The sequence below is a fragment of the Anolis carolinensis genome, chromosome 2 (genome assembly GCF_035594765.1).
Source record: "Anolis carolinensis isolate JA03-04 chromosome 2, rAnoCar3.1.pri, whole genome shotgun sequence".
Taxonomy (NCBI): Eukaryota; Metazoa; Chordata; class Lepidosauria; order Squamata; family Dactyloidae; genus Anolis; species Anolis carolinensis.
Window position 1 is genome coordinate 136,250,162 of NC_085842.1, and position 19,582 is coordinate 136,269,743.

The 19,582-nt window shown below is 41.6% G+C and overlaps 1 protein-coding gene across 5 annotated transcripts in view; it reads right to left on the reverse strand.

Annotated features, from left to right (window-relative positions):
• Positions 1–13,115: 13,115 nt before the first annotated feature.
• The window catches only part of rnf157 (ring finger protein 157), a 110,802-nt gene continuing 104,335 nt past the window's right edge, over positions 13,116–19,582 (reverse strand). For 3 of the 5 annotated variants that reach the window (XM_062970629.1, XM_062970626.1, XM_062970627.1), the window contains exon 19: positions 13,116–16,276. In XM_062970629.1, the coding sequence (XP_062826699.1) occupies positions 16,146–16,276 (131 nt within the window). In that variant the 3' untranslated portion in view covers positions 13,116–16,145. The remainder of the gene's footprint in view (positions 16,277–19,582) is intronic. The other 2 variants (XM_062970631.1, XM_062970628.1) reach the window with 1 other exon arrangement.

A 19,582-nucleotide genomic window follows, 5' to 3' on the forward strand; every position in this document is an offset into this window, starting at 1 on the left:
GCATGTTCCAATGAACCTGCAGGCTTAACCACTGGAGTCATGCACTCCCAAGGGGGGCCACAGGGGAGGTTCCAGACCGAGCACAATCAGAAGACCTCAACAGAGGATCAGGCGAAAGATAACATGGTACATCTGCTGTGAAGGCAGAAGAAATCTGCAACAGATTGAGAAGCAACTATTGTGTTAACCAAGCCACTGCTTGGTACCCTCACTCTGTGAAGACTGTGTGTTGGCTGGCTGTGTACCATCCACATATTAAAAAAATGCATGCACAAGCACCTTCCAAGAACTTGGAAGGCCATCATACTTGGACAACAATGGAATGCCTAAATAAGTAAATAACCATGGATGTGAGAGCTGGGCCATAAGGAATGCTGAGCGAAGGAAGATAGACACTTTTGAGCTGTGGTGTTGGAGGACAATTCTGAGAGTGCCTTGGACCGCAAGAAGATCCAACCAGTCCATACTCCAGGAAATAAAGCCTGGCTGCTCACTGGAGGGAAGGATATTAGAGGCAAAGATGAAGTATTTTGGCCACATCATGAGAAGACAGGAAAGCTTGGAGAAGATCATGATGCTGGGGGAAAAGGAAGGAAAAAGGAAGTGGGGCTGATGAAGGATAAGACCAATGGTTGTTATCCTTGAAGGGACTGGCTTGACCTTGAAGGAGCTGGGGATGGAAGTGGCCAACAGGGAGCTCTGGTAAGGGCTGGTCCATGAGGTCATGAAGAGTCAGAAGCGACTGAACGCATAAACAAAAAAACCAAAAAAAACTTGTGGCATTTTTATACCCTGCCCTTTCTTCAGAGGAGTCAAGGTAGCTCAGGTGACTCTTTTATCCTCAATACCGAACTCCCTCCTACTAGACTAGAAGATTAAACCGAGGCTGTCATATTTTGGATATGTAACAAGAAGACAGGGCTCACCATAAAAGACAAGGATGCTTCGTCATATGGAGGGTAGTAGGAGAAGAAGTAGTAGTAGAAGAAGAGAATGCTGAGAAGAGACACGATGGCCATGTATAAATATGTGAGGGAAAGGTATAAGAAGGGAGCAAGCTTGTTTTCTGCTGTCCTGGAGACTAGGATGCAGAACAACGGATTCAAACTATAGGAAAGGAGATCCCATCTGAACATGAGGAAGAACTTCCTAACTGTGAGAGTAGTTCAGCATTGGAGTGTGGTGGAGGCGCCTTCTTTGGAGGCTTTTAAGCAGAGGCTGGATGGCCATCTGTCGGGGGTGCTTTGAATGCGAGTTCCCTGCTTCTTGGCAGAATGGCGTTGGACTGGAGGGCCCATGAGGTTTCTTCCAACTCTATGATTCTAGGATTAAGAGTGCATCTAGACTGCAGAATGAATGCCGTTTCATACCTTGTTAGCTGCCATGCAATCCTGACAGTTGTCATTTTACAAGAACATTCATTTTCTCTATCAAGGTCACTGGTGCCTCATCAAACTAACTGCATTGAATCATTGCAGCTACAGTGTAGATGCATATTTGGAGGTCTCTCATTAATGAGGTCACCATAAGTCAAAGTCAACTTGAGGGCAGTTGACAACAAAAACCCTTGGAGGCAGGTGAGGCCATCAGACAACCAGGCCAAGGGAGACTTATGGATCGGCAGAAGTTCCTCCCCCCCCCCATTGCCATTTGTGAAGAAGTTTTTTCCACATATGCCTAAGGTTCCCTCACCGCATGCCCCCCCACTCCTTTGATGCCAAATCCAAAATAGAATACTGCCTTACAAGTAGAAAAGTAAGCTTACCTCTACCAGGTTTGCTGATGCTCTGGGTTGTATTTTTTTATGAAGAGCCTCCACTCTGCATTGGTGTGGTGACATCACAACCCTTGGCAAGGGGTGTCTAAACATTCCTGTTAATCAGTCACCTTTTCTACATTCTTTTTCTTAAAAAAACTATTTGAGCTAGAAGAAGGGTGAAAAAGGAATACACAGAAAGCACTCTACATGGAGAGCAATCCACAAAGAACCTTGTCTCATTTTCAGTTGCAAAAACAAACATTTCTTTCTAGTGCTTGGGACCAAAATGGTGTGGAGTTAAATATATATATATATTCAAGTTGTGGATGGTTGAATTCATGGATGTAGAATCCGTGGATATGAAAGGTTGACTGCATACATGCTGCCCTATGAATGAAAATGCAATAAATGTGCATGCCATGCCATGCTTCTTCTTTAGTAGTATCCCTAAATTTTGACAGAGCCCATTTCCTACACACAAGTAGCTTTTCTCTAGTGACATTTCCATGCCATGCTTCTTCTTTAGTAGTATCCCTAAATTTTGACAGAGCCCATTTCCTACACACAAGTAGCTTTTCTCTAGTGACATTTCCATGCCACCTGATTTTACGATGGCATTGGCCAACACCTTGGTTTACTGACTTTGGAGTGAGGCCCAGATGGAATACTAGATGTTGTGTTGAAACCAGGAGCTCAATTGCAAAACAATGATGCAGAACAGGAGTGAAATGTTCCTCTCTGCAGTTTGCGCTCTCTTCTGGTCTGCCGGTCACAGATTGAAAACCATGCTGGCACAGTTCTTTCTCTAGTAATTTCCAAGCCCATTCTCTCAACCAGCAAAAAGGAGACACGCATTCTTGTTGCAGTTACCAATTTATTTGCTCTTTCATGAGTGATGAAGAGGTTATTCCTCATGCTCAATCTGAAATACTCATTTCTTCTTCTTCTTAACAAATAGATGCAGGACACACTGCATGGAATGGAATAATTGGTACATGTGAAAAAGGGAAGGCGATGGCTGAGGAACCATTGAAGGAACTTGGAGGGCCAGAAAGAGAATTACAGTACATTTAAGTGAATGCCTACCAATAGAATAAAGACATGGCAGTTACATAACTTTTTAGATAAATTGTAAACTATCATTTATTAATGCTCATTTATCATTGGGAGGGTAGGAAAAATGACAGGAGGCAACCTGCTTGAATCCCTAACAATTTAAGTAAGGAAGGTGTGGCCTCCAAATGTTACACTTCATTTCCCATCAATTCCTAACCTAGCCAGCAGTGCATAATCATGGGAGCTACAGGGCTATCTCCCCTTCCCATAAGCAATGAACCACGCAGTGGAAACCTCAGCTTGGCAAAAGTTTGTACTGTGTTCCCTCACTTATCGTGGGGGTTACGTTCCAGGACCACGCGCAAGAAGTGATAATCCACGAAGTAGGGTCGCTATATTTGAGTTGTTTACAATCTCACTGGCAAGTAGCGTCTCTGTCCCTTCCTCGTGCTCTCGCCACTCCCGTTGACTTGTGAGGTGAAAACAAAGCTGCTTCAGCCTCCTTTCCTCTCCCTTCAACTTCTCCTTCCTTCCTTCCTTAGGCTTCTCCTTAGGAAGAAAGTAGAAAGAGGGATTTATAATACAGTCGAGTTCCAGTTAACCGAGTTCCGGTTTATTCGAGGCACCGCCGGGTGCACCCCTCCCTCTCCTTCTCTCGAGTTTGAGAGAAGGAGAGGGAGGAGGAAGTGCCCTGCGATCGCTGCTGCCTAGCAACGTTCGAGGGGTGCTTCCCAAGGGGAGAGGGCTCGCCGAGAGAGTCCCTCTACAAGCCTCGGCCAAGGGAAGCGCCCCGTGATCGCTGCTGCCTAGCAAAGCTCGCAGAGTGCTTCCCATGGGGTGAGAGCACAGGGAAGCACCCTGTGATCGCTGCTGCCTAGCAACCCTCGCGGGGTGCTTCCCAAGGGGTGAGGGCTCGCTGAGGGACATCTCTCGGCGAGCCCTCGCCCCTTGGGAAGCACCCCACGAGCGTTGCTAGGCAGCAGCGATCGCGGGGTGCTTCCTTTAACCGGATTGCCAGGAGGGATAATAGGGCCTCCCTATTATCCAGGCAGTTCCACTTATCCGAGATTGGGCCCGCCGCTTTATCTCAGATAACCAGAACTCTACTGTATTATTTTATGATTTATATTATTATTATTATTATTATTATTATTATTATTATTATTATTATTATTATTATTATTTTAGTGTTTATTAAAAAACTGCAAAACAGCAAGTCCGCGAAAAGCAACCGCAAAGTAGTGAGGGATCACTGTAAATGGTTACTGCTGTCATACCTTACAGGTGCTCAGATTGACTGAGGCTGGACAATATTTGAAGGCTTAAAATCCCTTATCCATGCTATTAAAAAGAGACAATCTTCATTAACTTGATGTCCTTCAATTAAGTTGAAATACAACCTGCCATTCCCAGTCAGCATGGCCACTGGCTGGAAATGCTAGTCCAACACATCTAGAGAGCAGCAGCTTGGAAAAGTCTGCTATAAAAGCAGGATCTCTCTCAATCTCGCTTTCTCACAAAGAGAAAGGGTTGTTGTAAAGATATGTAGAAGAAGGTGAACATGACTGCTGTGTGCTGCCTTGAGGTAATCAGAACAAAAGCAGGATCTGTCTCTTTCCATCAAATGATCCAGCTCACAAACAAAAGTTCTCAGATTGACAGGCTAGTGGTCTGCCTTCACCTGAAACTAGTACAGCAATATTTACATTGGCTAAATCTCACCTGAAATACTATGCCCAGTTCTAGGCACTACAATTCAGAAAGAATATTGACAAGCTGGGACATGTCCAGAGAAGGAAATGGTAAAAGGGCTGGCAGCCTGACCATGTGAGGAGTGGCTTAGTGAGCTGGGTATGTTGAGCCTGAAGAAGAAAATGTGAAAAGATGACATGATGACCATGCTTAAATCTTTGAATGGATGCCATATTGAAGAAGCTTGTGCTACAGAGCAAGGTATTAAAACCAGGGGAAAAGAAATCACACCCAACAATTAGGAAAAACCTCCCAGCACTAAGAGCTCTTTGACAGTGGAATACACTGCCTCAGAGTCTGGTGGAGTCTTCTTCTTTGAAAGTTTGGAGGTTTTAAACAGGGTCTGGGTGGCTAGCTGTAGGGAGTGTTTTATGTACCCCTGCACGACAAAATGGGACTGGACTGAATGGTCCTTGGGGTCTTTTCCAACTCTAGGATTCTATAGGAAAGGTTTCATTAGCAAAGGAAATGGTGAAAATAATGCCCTTATTTCCTAAAATCAAACCTATCCAAATACAAGACTCTAAGCCAGGGGTCCCCAAACTTTTTAAACAGGGGGCCAGTTCACGATCCTTTGGACCGTTGGAGGGCCGGACTATAGTTGGCCACCAAGCAATAATAATTAATAATAATAATAAGGATTGGAAGAGACCCCTTGAGCCATTGAGTCCAATCCCCTTCTGCCTTAGTGCACAAAAGGAACAAGCAAAGCACCCCCTGACAGATGGCCTCCCAGCCTCAATGTTAATAATAATAATAATAATAATAATAATAATAATAATAATAATAATAATAGACCCTTGGGCCATTGAGTCCAATCCCCTTCTGCCTTTGTGCACTGAAAGAACAAGCAAAGCATCCCTGACAGATGGCCTCCCAGCCTCAATGTTAATAATAATAATAATAATAATAATAATAATAATAATAATAATAGACCCTTGGGCCATTGAGTCCAATCCCCTTCTGCCTTTGTGCACTGAAAGAACAAGCAAAGCATCCCTGACAGATGGCCTCCCAGCCTCAATGTTAATAATAATAATAATAATAATAATAATAATAATAATAATAATAATAATAATAATAATAACTGCAAAAGGCCACCCTACTGGGACCTGCGCGCATCATCCAAAAATATATCACACAGTCCTAGACACTTGGGAAGTGTTCGACTTGTGATTTTGTGAAATGAAATCCAGCATATCTATCTTGTTTGCTGTGTCATACAATAAAATAATAATAATAATAGACCCTTGGGCCATTGAGTCCAACCCCCCTTCTGCCTTTGTGCACCGAAAGAACAAGCAAAGCACCCCTGACAGATGGCCTCCCAGCCTCAATGTTAATAATAATAATAATAATAATAATAATAATAATAATAATAATAATAATGAAGAGTGTTGGAAGAAACCCCTTGGGCCATTGAGTCCAACCCCCTTCTGCCTCTGTGCACCAAAAGCACAAGCAAAGCACCCCTGACAGATGACCTCCTAGCCTCAATATTAATATTAATATTAAAAATAAGGGTTGTAAGAGAAGAAGAGACCCCTTGGGTTATTTAGCCCAACCCCCTTCTTCCCTTGTGCCGTGGGGGCTGGATTAATGGCTTCGATGGGCCGCATCCGGCCCCCGGGCCTTAGTTTGGGGACCCCTGGTCTAAGCATTCCTTGTTAGTGACTGTGGACACATTGTAACTTGCAGTTGTGGTGCTCTCCCTTGCTTTTTTTATGGTGAATTTAACTGAAAGAAATGCAGAAGACATCTGAATTGGGAAATTAGCATAAAAAAGCAGTCTTTAAAAAATCCATTAGCTCATTTGGACATAATTGGCAGTGTCAGGTTCACATCCAAATATTCTTGTGATTTGCTGTTTCTCCATAGATTTAAAATGCTTCTATCCAGGGCCGTAGCCAGAAAAAAAATTCGGGAGGGGTTTTGAAAATTGGGGGGGGGGGGGGGTTTGAACCCCTAGCACATACCCCTCCCCGCTACAAACCTGTCAATATCTGCTTGAGATAGTGCCTGGAGGGACTCTTAATATTTTGCATCTCACAGACTTAGCATGGGGATTTGGTTAACCAGTTAAAATCCATGAGTAAATGAGATTTTCTTTATAACTTGAAAAATTTCGGGGGGGGGGGGTTTGAACCCCTAACCCCCCCCCCCCCCCTCGCTACAGGCCTACTTCTATCCATTTCCCAATTATATGCATTTTAGCCATTTGCCCTTTTAAAACAAATGTCTGGTTTTGTAGGTATTTCATTTATTCAGAAGGCACTGTAAGCCTTATAAATGTGTAAATTTCCAAGCTGATGTACGGTATGCTTTGTTTCATGATGACTTTCAAGAGGGGTGACCTGGATAATTTCATCAACAATAGTTTCTAGCCCTCATTATCAACTGCAGCATGTCCATTTACTCAATCAAAGGGGTTAAAGGATACAGCTGCCCACCATTTCAGCAGTCTGTTTCATTGGCTCTGACTTGAACATGAAGATGATTTCCTTTTACAAGGGGTTTGTCAATTCTCTACCAAATTGCAGATTATAGCCTGCAGTTGATTGCAGCTGAATGCTGAATATGGAATCAAATTAAATATATGTGAGACACAGAGAGTGAGAACAAGAAAGTGTTCTGTGTAAAGTTATGTTGATCATTTGTGATCAGATTACGCTTAAGCCTATACCTCCTAGGGATGAGTGAAACACAATTGATGGAAGAAACAAACAAGGACAAGCTTTTTGCCTACTTGATAACAAGGCCAGAATGATATTCGTAAAATTTTGGAAATCAGAAATTATTCCCGAACGGGAGCTCTGGATAGAGAAAATAATTGAAATAAAAATATGGACAGATTGACGTTCTTGCTGAAAAGAAATTCTGGAAAACCCATGATGGAGACAGACTAGACCTGCCTGGAAGAATAAAGAAGGAATACTAAGGAAGATGGTTAAAGACCAAAAAGAAAGAAGAGTTACCAGCCCTTGGAATGTTATTAAGATTAAATTTCTCTTTTTTCCTCTTCTTTTTTTCCTTTTTTAAAATAAGATAATCGTAAATAGAAGGAAGAAGAAAGGAAGCAAAATAACTTTCCCTTTCCCCTTGCTCTTTCTCTCCCTCCCCATTCTTTCCTCTCCCCCTCTTTTTCCTCTTCTCTCCCTTTCACCTCCCCCTTTTTTCTCTTTCTCCCTCCCTGCTTTCCCCCCTTTCTCTCTTTCTCCTTTTAAATATTTTATAAAACTTATCAATATTTTTTTTTAAAAAATGTTAAGCCTAAAGTTCCCCAAGCTAAAATTTTCAGTATCCCCATTAATGAAATTTATTTACCATGACAAGGCAGAGAAGTATTATATTTAAAAGTTGATGTTATTTAATTGTATTGCCAAAATAGTATTACACAATTAAAGTCCATAGATACTTTAAAAAACTTCCACTGTCTGTGCTTTCCAAATTCCCCTCTCTGCTATTTTCAACTATTTCTTAGTATGAGAAGTGTATCAGGAAAAAAGTAGGTAGATGGTTTTAATGAAAGGGGAATAGTACTTACTGTTGAAAGTGGGACTTGGCTTCAAAATAGGATGTGGCCTTCCCAAACCTGCAATTCCCATCAGCTCTAGGGAGCAGTCAACAAGATTGTTAGATATATAAATAATCCTTGTAGTACACATGGCAGAATACTATTCAGAACCTCCTTTTTTAAAAAAAACCTCACATTTTAATTATACATTGTAGTCACTGTATTTTGTAGTCATTGTATTTTGGACAATGCATCAATAATAAATATTTTAATCTAATAAAGGTAATATACGCATATTTACTTGAGTATAATGTGCCATTGATTGTAATGAGCACCTCAGTTTTGAAGGAGTACATTGCAAAAAAAAAAAATGTTGTTGAATATAACACACAGCTTCCTCTTGTCTGTCAGCCATTCTGCTGCCTGCTCCATCAGGACAAGGCTACAGAACTTGCCAGTCTCAGCCTGGTAGACAGGCAGCAATTTCCCTACTAAGGGAAAGTTTTGAAGATTTTATGTTGGGAGGCCATGCTCCTCTGTTGGATGGGCACGGGCAAGTTTACGAGTGCGATTCTAACATGCCTTCAAATCTAATGCGCACCTCACTTTTAGTTATGTAATTTAGCCAAAAAAAGGTGAGCATTAGGTTTGAGTAAATATGGTTTTTGGAATTCACAACAGTTCTTTGCTAAAGTGTGAAATGCCTGTTAAAGCTGTGAAATGCCTGTTAAAGCTAAAGATTGAAAATATAGTGAAAACAGTCAGAAAGATCTTGATAATTCTGAATTGAATACCTAAAGTTAGGTTGGTAATGAGACACCCCTGATTTTGGAGACAGTAGAAAAGTAATATTTTATAGCAGTGGTTCTCAACCTGTGGGTCCCCAGGTGTTTTGGCCTACTGCTCCCAGAAATCCCAGCCAGTTTACCAGCTGTTAGGATTTCTGAGAGGTGAAGGCCAAAACATCTGGGGACCCACAGGTTGAGAACCTCCCCCCCCCCCCCCGCCGCTCCAATGCAATGAGTCATTTCGGGCTTTTGGGTTTCAATCTGAATTTATTTTAAATTTCAAGAATCAACTGCAAGATCACATGAGTGAAGTTCAACTTCCACAGTGTGTATTCTGTGTATCTGTTTTTAAAAAGAACTATTAGTTTGGGCACTTGGATCAAATTTAGGTGGTCATTTTCGAGTTCTTACAAAGGTTCTCTGACAGCTATATTTGAATTTAGGACTTAAGAGATCGCCACGTCCCTTTTAATTTTTAAATAGAAGACTTGCTTGTGTAATTGCTGCCTGAAATAGGCTCCACCTCCCCTTTCTGAGATAACAATAATTGTGCTTGGCTCTTGCATGCCATCTCCTGATGTTAAAGCCTCACTGCAGCTCACACATAACAGACTCTTGGCTTGTGGCCATAAAGGAGGAAAAAAAATGTCCCGATATCTGTTGCTCAGTTCCAAAAAACAAAAAGAAAAAAAGAAAAACAAAACAGATCAGTATGCAATTTACTTTACATTACTTATCTTTTATTGTGCATTAATTGTCCATCTGCAGACAGGCATTACAGACAGGAAAAGGTATCCGACGGACACAGATGTGAGATTCATAGTTGCTTTGCTATGAAACCCGTTTTAATATTCTGTGTCAGTATGCCTGAGCATGAGTATTGCTCACCTGCCTACATTTTCCCTTGTTGATGTTATACACAAAATTGTGGAGGATGTTGTAACAAACAAGGGAGTTAAGGATGAATGGGAGTTTTTTAAAAGTGAAATACTCAAGGCGCAAATGCAAACAGTGCCAACAAAGAAGAAAGAAAAAAAGACAAGTGCGAAGAAGCCAGAATGGATGTCCAAAGAACTTCTAACCAGGCTAAGAATCAAAAGAGACATGCACAAGAAGTGGAAAAGGGGAGAAATCACCAAAGAAGAATTCAAACGTATAGTCAACTCCTGTAGGGAAAAGGTTTGCAAGGCTAAAGCGCAAAATGAGCTGAGGCTTGCCAGGGACATTAAAAACAACAAAAAGGCTTTTTTGCCTACATTGGTAGAAAAAGGAAGAACAAGGAGGCAATAGGGCCTCTGCAAGGAGAAGATGGGGTGATGGTGACAGGGGAAAGGGAAAAGGCAGAACTACTTAATGCCTTCTTTGCCTTGGTCTTCTCACAAAAAGAAAGCCATCTTCAACCTCAGCAACATGGAATGGATGAAGGATTAGGGGAAATCCAACCCCAAATAGGGAAACATGTTGTCCAGGAACACCTGGCCTCTCTAAATGAATTCAAGTCCCCAGGGCCAGATCAGCTACACCCAAGGGCATTGAAGGAACTAGCTGAGGTTATTTCAGAACCACTGGCAATTGTCTTCAAGAGTTCTTGGAGAACAGGACAAGTCCCAGCAGATTGGAGGAGGGCAAATGTGGTCCCTATCTTCAAGAAGGGGAAAAAGAACGACCCAAACAATTACCGTCCGGTTAGCCTCACGTCAATGCCAGGCAAGATTCTGGAAAAGATCATTAAGGAAGTGGTCTGTGAACATATAGAAACAAACGCAGTCATTGCTAATAGTCAACACGGATTTACCAAAAACAAGTCATGCCAGACTAATCTGATCTCTTTTTTTGATAGAGTTACAAGTTGGGTCGATACAGGGAATGTTGTGGATGTAGCCTACCTGGATTTCAGTAAGGCCTTTGACAAAGTCCCCCACGACCTTCTGGCAAACAAACTAGTAAAATGTGGGCTAGACAAAACTACGGTTAGGTGGATCTGTAATTGGTTAAGTGAACAAACCCAAAGGGTGCTTCATCATGGAAAGAAGTGACAAGTGGAGTGCCGCAGGGTTCTGTCCTGGGCCTGGTTCTGTTCAACATCTTTATTAATGACTTAGACGAAGGGTTAGAAGGCACGATCATCAAGTTTGCAGATGACACCAAACTGGGAGGGATAGCCAACACTCCAGAAGACAGGAGCAGAATTCAAAACCATCTTAACAGACTAGAGAAATGGGCCAAAACTAGCAAAATGAAGTTTAACAAGGACAAATGCAAGATACTTCACTTCGGCAAAAAAATGAAATGCAAAGATACAGAATGGGGGATGCCTGGCCCGACAGCAGTACGTGTGAAAAAGATCTTGGTGTCTTTGTGGACAACAAGTAAAACATGAGCCTACAGTGTGATACGGCGGCGAAAAAAACCAATGGGATTTTGGCCTGCATAAATAGGAGTATAGCATCTAGATCCAGGGAAGTCATGCTACCCCTCTATTCTGCCTTGGTCAGACCACACTTGGAATACTGTGTCCAATTCTGGGCACCGCAATTGAAGGGAGATGTTGACAAGCTGGAAAGCGTCCAGAGGAGGGCAACAAAAATGATCAAGGGTCTGGAGAACAAGCCCTATGAGGAGTGGCTTAAAGAGCTGGGCATGTTTAGCCTGCAGAAGAGAAGGCTGAGAGGAGACATGATAGCCATGTACAAATACGTGAGGGGAAGTCATAGGGAGGAGGGAGCAAGCTTGTTTTCTGCTGCCCTGCAGACTAGGACACAGAACAATGGCTTCAAACTACAGGAAAGAAGATTCCACCCGGACATCAGGAAGAACTTCCTCACAGTGAGGGCTGTTCGGCAGTGGAACTCTCTCCCCCGGACTGTGGTGGAGGCTCCTTCTTTGGAGGCTTTTAAGCAGAGGCTGGATGGCCATCTGTCGGGGGTGCTTTGAATGCGATTTCCTGCTTCTTGGCAGCGGGTTGGACTGGATGGGCCATGAGGTCTCTTCCAACTCTACTATTCTACTATTCTATGAAACATGCTGTTTCAGTGCTTGGCATTGGTAGTATGCCTGTATACTCTTTGTTTCATTTAGTTTTGAATTCTGAATCATGATGGAAAAGTACATTTGACATCTACTGGCCCATAGCTCTTAACTGACTGCTCTTCTGTGTTCACTTAGGATTGCAATATCTTGGGAAGGCTCCATCCCACTTCATCAGATAGCTCTGACTACTTCCTAACATAAGGATGTACAACTTCTGGCTCTCAATAAGTTGCTGAGATGCAACTCCCATCAGTCCTAGCCCAGCATAGCCAATGGTGAAGGATGACTGATACTACAATTCAACAGCAGGCTACAAGTTGCCCATCACACCATAACCCCAAATGCTAGGTACTATAGATTGAATGCACAACAACAATCCTATACTTTATGAAAGCACATTTTAAAACTCAGAAAGTTATCATTATTTAAAATAGATTTATTGTTTCTTAATGGCCACGCTGGCTGAGGGAATCTGGGAGTCATAGTGAAACAGAACTTCTCAGAAAATGCCTTCAATGGATATGGTGATCCTGTCATTGATTTAGTTTGCCAGGCTTATTACAGGCATGCCATTGCCTTCTCCTATGGTTGAGAGAATATTTGCCTAAGGTCACCTAGTGGGTTTCTGTGGCTGAGTGGTGAGTCAAACTTTGGTCTTCTAGAGCCTAAGGCCCCTTCAACATTGGCCTATATCTCAAGATCAGATCCAAGATTATCTGATTATTCCAGATTATATGGTAGTGGAGATTCATATAATCCAGTTCAAAGCAGATAATCTGGGATAAGATCCTGGGATATAGGGCAGTGCAGATCCCGCCTTAGTGCAACACACCACACGGCCTCCCTCTAGTTGTGTACCCCCTGCCCCACAAAAAAAGACTTTTCAAACTCTGCTCCCTTTCTTTCCTCTTTTAATGTTTATGCCTAGGTGCCTTCACAATTTCCTGATTTGCCAAATTAAAGGGGGCTGAGGAATTTAGCATGGCATGATATAGCACAGGAGTGGGGAACCATAGCTCTCCAGATGCTGTATGATTGCAGTTCCAAACACACCAAATGTCCCCAAAAGATCATTTGAAGAATCCAAGATACAGCTGCTCATCAAAATGTATGAAAATAGTTATTTTCCATTTGAACAGTAATGAGAGGTTAATGGCAGCCACACAACTAAATTTGATATTACCACACAGAGACAATTCCAGCCAGAAACCATTGATCCCTTGTAAACAACTTTATTCACTCTTTAAGAGTCATGCAGTCATAAATATATATTGCATTGTTGCCACTGAGGTGTATACAAGTGTCTAGGGTTCACTATATCCCCATGCTGTGGCCTGTGCCCATCAGCCGAGAGTCTGACTGCAGTTGCAAGTGGGTCCCAAGCCACCTCCCTTCTCTCTTCCACTAGCCTGCTTGAAACCAATGTGCACCATTTGGCATCTGGCAATTTATTTTTATTTAAAAACAAAAGCTCTGGTATGCTTGGAACTTTGCTGCAGAAGGGGGGGGGAGGGTACAAGTAGAGCTGTACATTTTGCATGGCCTTGGTGGAAATATTTCTTCAATCCCAATATTATGAAAAATCCCTGGCACAATAACAAAATTTAGTTCCATCAGAAAATTTTTGAGAACTGAGTAAAACACATAGACACGGCAACATATTCTGTTAGGGCCAAACCTGTTGTTCTTGTCAAAGCTTCTTTCGGTTGCAAGCTCCCTTACAAGAGATGTTATGTGTGAACACCTATAAATAGTGCCGCTCGCTAAAAATGCTGAGGTAATCTTGAGAAAATGCACTTTATCCTAGAACAGGTGCTCTCACAGAGACGTGGACCAGGAAAAAAATGAATAAAGCTTCTGGTACAGCAAACTTTTCTGGTGCTCAACATTCTCACAGAATAATATGAGAGCTCAATGGACAACACGATTTCAAACAACTCCATGTCAACTGCTCCTCAGTGATATTGTTGGCATGTTGAAGGTTGTGTTTGCGGTCTCAGTTTCTTTTTCACAGTTTACCATGATGACCAGTTAGTTAAAATAAAGCCAGAGTCACTTGTTGTTTCACAGCAGAATGTAAATGTTTATCTTTGCCTCTTGCAAGCAGGATCAACTGGGAGTGGATAAAATAAAATATATGAGGGAGGTAATGCTTCTTTCAGATCAGTTTTAAAGCACTGATATTCTGCAGTCAATTGTACATATCCAATAGTCTTGATCATTCTTCCTTCCTCCCATTCCCAACTTCAAGGAAAATTGGAGCAGTCTGAAGAAATGATAGTCCTAAGGCCATGTATTGAGGCACAATGCATACAACTGTTCTTGTTTGACCAGACAAAGAAAGGAGACCTGAGAGGATGTCTTTGCCATTGAAGATGGGAGCCAGTTTATGCACAGCAAGGCCAAGTGTGACCTCCCCTATTCTCTGGAGGACTCAAAGACCATGTACAAAGATTTGGGAACTCTGTATGCTCAAAGACGTCTTATCTTGCAGAAGCCGATTACCAGTGGGATAGCCACTACTCCTCTAGGTGCTAGGAATGATGGTGCAAGCTAAAATGAAGTTCTCCAAAACCACCACAACAAGTTCTTTGAGTGAAGCCTTCAAATTGAATTTTCCTTTAAAAGCATGGCTACAGATTATTGCTTGGCTATACTCTTATAAGCTTATGTTTATTTCATAACAGGATAGAACTAAAGAACTGATAGGTGAATATGTCAGTCCTAGCTGTTAAAAAGGCAACCTAACCCAACTGGATCAGAAAGAGATTTGGCCTGCCATGCCAGCCTCAATGGATGCAACGGCGGAAATACCATTTATGTTCAAGTTTCCTGAAATCTGTCAGGGATCGTAGTTCAAGAATGGCAAAACTTCAGCTGGTTTTAGTGCAGATATTCCCAAACATGAAGTTCCAAGAGAACTAAATTGCCAGGAACTAACCTGAGAGGAGAAGGAGGTGGACAGTACAACATAAACATGAAGAACATTTACAACAAGTGGCTCATAATCCAAGACATTATTTTACTACTGGGACTGCTTGCTCTAAAATATTGGGAACTTCAACATGACCATCATATACTAATCACAAGCCAACCTAACAGGACAATTAAATAAACACATAATGAATGATGTTCGTTAAAGAGATTTTATAGATAAAAACTGCAATTTAAATAATATCACGCACAAAGTTCAAAAGACTGTGTGCCTTAATTTTTTTTTTACAAACAATAGTGCATTCAGTCATGCTGCTGTAATTTGCTACTTGGTACCGTTTTTCTTCCCCAGCCAGTCCCTCATGCATGGCTAGCTTTATTTTCACTCCTGATGGGATCTGATTGGTGCAAAACAAACTCCCTGAAGCAAGGTGTGTATGAGATTTTGAATATCCACACAAGGAATCCCATTTAAGTTTCTGAGGGCTGGCTGGCTAGTTTTTCTTCTGTCCTCGAAGACTGAGCTGCTAGATGCTCCTTATTTTCAAAAGAGACATCCTTTGTCCCATCGACAGGGCGATGCTCTGTCCTACATTGTTAGTGTCCTACAATTCAGAACAGGCGAGGTCTTGTAGGACCTTTCTGAGCAGGCACTCCATTGCCCAAATGGGTCCCTTACTTGTGACCCGGAGCCTCTGTTCCAGCAGAGTGGACAGACAATTAATTATGGGGTTAAAATGTGTAGAGAAACATTCATCTCCTCACTCGGATGCAGATAAAAAGTGATGGCAACTGACTTCTTTCTGTTTTGTGTGGATGGGGAAAAGGAACCGTGCTAATGCATAGCCTTGGAAATGTGACTTTGTCCTCTTCATACATTACATATTACTGGCACACGTTCAACATGCACCTGTTGAGACCTGCAGTAGGTGACCCAGCATTAATTCATAGCTAAAAGCGGGAGATGGGTTGTGGGGATCACCACCCAAGGAAAGAGAATGCCAAAATGACCAGGTGATAGTGGGAAACATAAACAGATGTTTATGGAGGCTTTAGTCATCAAATCCATCTCAACTCATTCAGGCATTCCTACAGTGAATTCAGTTTAACAATGACCATCACATGAAAAATATGAACTGGTTATTAAAAAAGCTGGGTCAGGGTGTAAGTGTGGCCTTTGGGGGGAACATGTGTATTAGACCATCTCCAATATTTTACAGGATTAATGCCCACAGTTTTCTGTTCTTTGCTTCTTCAGTGTTTTAGGGAAATGTGTTCAGTGCCGTGCTTTTTCTCTCCAAACACTGTGACATTATCTAGGACACAAAGGTCCTATCATGCATTGCATATCTTCTTCATATTCCAGGTTGATGCTGCAGGCAGGGAAGTGGCATCTCAGTGTCTGGTTGTGATTTAGAGAATTGTCAGCTGATGGCTGGATACCTAGGAACAGAAAAACAATAGATGTTGGTTTAGCAGATTCAGTGAGGAAAATATGCTTCTGGAATGAGTATACTAGTGCCAAGGAACTGGTGGGTTGGGAAACACAATTCACTATTTAAATCTAAGCAGACAACAGATCAGCAAAGAAAAGTTAAAACATACTGCACTGCCAACTCTTAGTAATGACTAGCAGCTTGGTTGCAATCTTTAGAGCAGTGGTCCTGATGTTTTTGGTCTTCAACTCCCAGAAATTCTAACAGCTGGTAAACCGGCTGGGATTTCTGAGAGTTGTTGGCCAAAAACATCTGGGGACCCCAAGTTAAGAACCACTGCTTTAGAGCATTCATTTTAGGTCTCCACTGAAATTTAGTTACAATGCCATGGGCCCCCACCCTAGACTGATATGAATACACTTTAACTTCGGTAAAACAATTTTGAAAAAACAGCTTTGCATTTTCACCATTACATTTATTTTCCCAAACTAAAATATGAATCACTGCAATATTTTCTGTATGCATGTGCCTTTAAGTTGCCTATCAAATTATGGTGACCCTATCAATTTCATTGGGTTTTCTTAGGCAAGGAATTATCAGATGTGGTTTTACCAGTTCTTTCCCCTGAAATATAGGTACTATCATTTCAATATAAGAACTCAAGAGAAGTTGTACAATTTGAGGAAAAGTAAGGCTCACAATTTTAACAGGGTACATCCTATAATGGGCTGTGTTTTGGGTTTTGTGTGTGTGTGTGTGTCTCAGGAGCAACTTGAGAAACAGCAAGTAACTTCTGGTGTGAGAGAATTGGTCTCCTGCAAGGATGTTGCCCAGGGGATACCCAGACGTTTTGATGTTTTACCATCCTTGCTGACTGGAAGATCGGTGACTTGAATCTGCGAGACGGGTGAGCTCTTGCTGTTAGCCCCAGTTGCTGCAAACCTAGCAGTTAGAAAACATGCAAATGTGAGTAGATCAATAGGTACAGCTTCAGCGGGAAGGTAATAGCACTCCATGCAATCATGCCAGCCATGTGACCTTGGAGGTGTCTACGGACAACGCCTGCTCTTCGGCTCGGGAATGGAGATGAGCACCACCCCCAGAGTCAGACTTGACTAGACTTAATGTCAAGGGGAAACCTTTACCTTTGCATTCTATAATCTACCTACACCTTATACCTTAATTTTGTCATTTTCAAATTTCCCATTGATCACGAAAAACTGAACATAAATAGCTGATGTTTGCTAGAATCTATTCTTGAATTAGGTGGGTTACCTAATGTATGTGTTGGTCATCCATATAGCATGGATTTGGAAAGTGCTAATGCTTCAAACTAATATCCTTACACACATGTTTTCCATATAAAACACACAGATTATGTGTGAAAGCCTATTATATCCCTTCTTAGTTAGATTTTGTGTTCCTACAGCAGGCATGGGAAAGTTCCATTGGTCAGATCTTCAAGTGGTGTTTGTTGGGACAAAAACAAGGGGAGGTATCATGAATCTCTCAAGATGTTGTTGGACTGCAACAGTGTACCACATAATTGGCTATACATCTAACAAGGATGACTGGGGAAGGTAAAAATAATGGTCTTAAACTCAATGAACAGTCTGATATCCATTATTTGGCTGCTAGATTCTAGGTAAACAGCCCAAGAACTACCAAATGACAACCTCACTTTTTAGGATGAAGACCTAGGAACAAGGCCACGTACAACTCAAGAAGCTGACAACAGAGCATGGACATTTTAGCAGAGTTGCACCCTACAACCTATCTACAACATATGTCTTCCTAGAAATACACTTTTTAGGATGAAGACCTAGGAACAAGGCCACGTACAACTCAAGAAGCTGACAACAGAGCATGGACATTTTAGCAGAGTTGCACCCTACAACCTATCTACAACATATGTCTTCCTAGAAATACACTTTTTAGGATGAAGACCTAGGAACAAGGCCACGTACAACTCAAGAAGCTGACAACAGAGCATGGACATTTTAGCAGAGTTGCACCCTACAACCTATCTACAACATATGTCTTCCTAGAAATACACATAACATGAACATCACTGTTCCTACCAATGCCTCGGTTGGTGAGAATGAGGGAGCGGGCCTTCTCTCTCAGTGGTTGCCCCTCAACACTGGAACTCCCTTCTTCCCAGGGAAGCCAGAATGGACCCTTCCCTGCTATCCTTCTGATGGCAGGCTAAAATATTTTGATTTAGGCAGGCTTTTAAAGGTGGTGGTTTTAAAGATCAAGTTGGGGGTGCTGTGGTTTTAGCTATGAACAGGTTTTAATCAGTATTAAGGATTTTAACAGTTTATTTTTAGTACCGTTAATATTTAATTCTTTTAATGTTTTTATCTTTTTCAGGTTTTAAATTATATTGCATTTGTTTTACTGTAAGCCGCATTGACTCTTTTTTTTGAGAGAGAGAAAGCGGAATAATAATAAAAATAATTGCTATCCATTCCTATTCTTGTTTTTAATGTAATAAATTAAAAAGTAGGCATCTCATTTGGCTTTGATGAAAACCACAGTTATGGAATGAAGTGCCACAGGACATAAAACTAGGATTTGTATTTACTGCAGGAAACCACTAAGTAAGTCTTCCCTGTGTATTAATTTGATTTGGCTTCAGGGCATTACATTTGCAGCCAAGAAAGCTGAACACAATTTTCATGCCTCCAGCACAGGAATCTGCTCAACAAGGCAATTAGTTCCTGCCGAAGAGCTCTAGATCTCATACATTTTGCAGAGTTTCATTACAAAATTGTTGTAGTGCAGAGAGAAAATGCAACCATTATATACAGAGCAAATATCCAATCAGAGATTTCCCCCTCCTGCTTCTTTTTTGATCTCTGAAGTGTACTAACACCCCTTTTTATTCAAGATGGGGCCTCTGCAGAAACACAAGGTTAATTGTGATACAAAGCCACAAAGGAGCAAGAGTCAATTGCTTGCAGCAAACCTTTCAGTAATCAAAGTGAGGTTAGAAACGTTAGATCCAAATACTAAGATTATTTTACTATGGACAAAAGAAAGGATGCATGGACATTAGCTAATCAAAACAGTAAAATGCCAAAGATAACAGCAGCACAACTCAGTCAGAAAAAAAAAAAAACACATTGTCAAGACCAAGCGGCACTAACTCAAATTTTTTTCAAACAAATGAATTAAAGTAGGAAAGAAAATGCAGGTGAAAATTATTGTTTTATTGCACTATGAACTAGAGAAGGTGCTAGGTTTCATAACTGCTATGAGGATCACATAACAGATGCGGTGAAAGATTCATCTTGGGCAGTTGTGC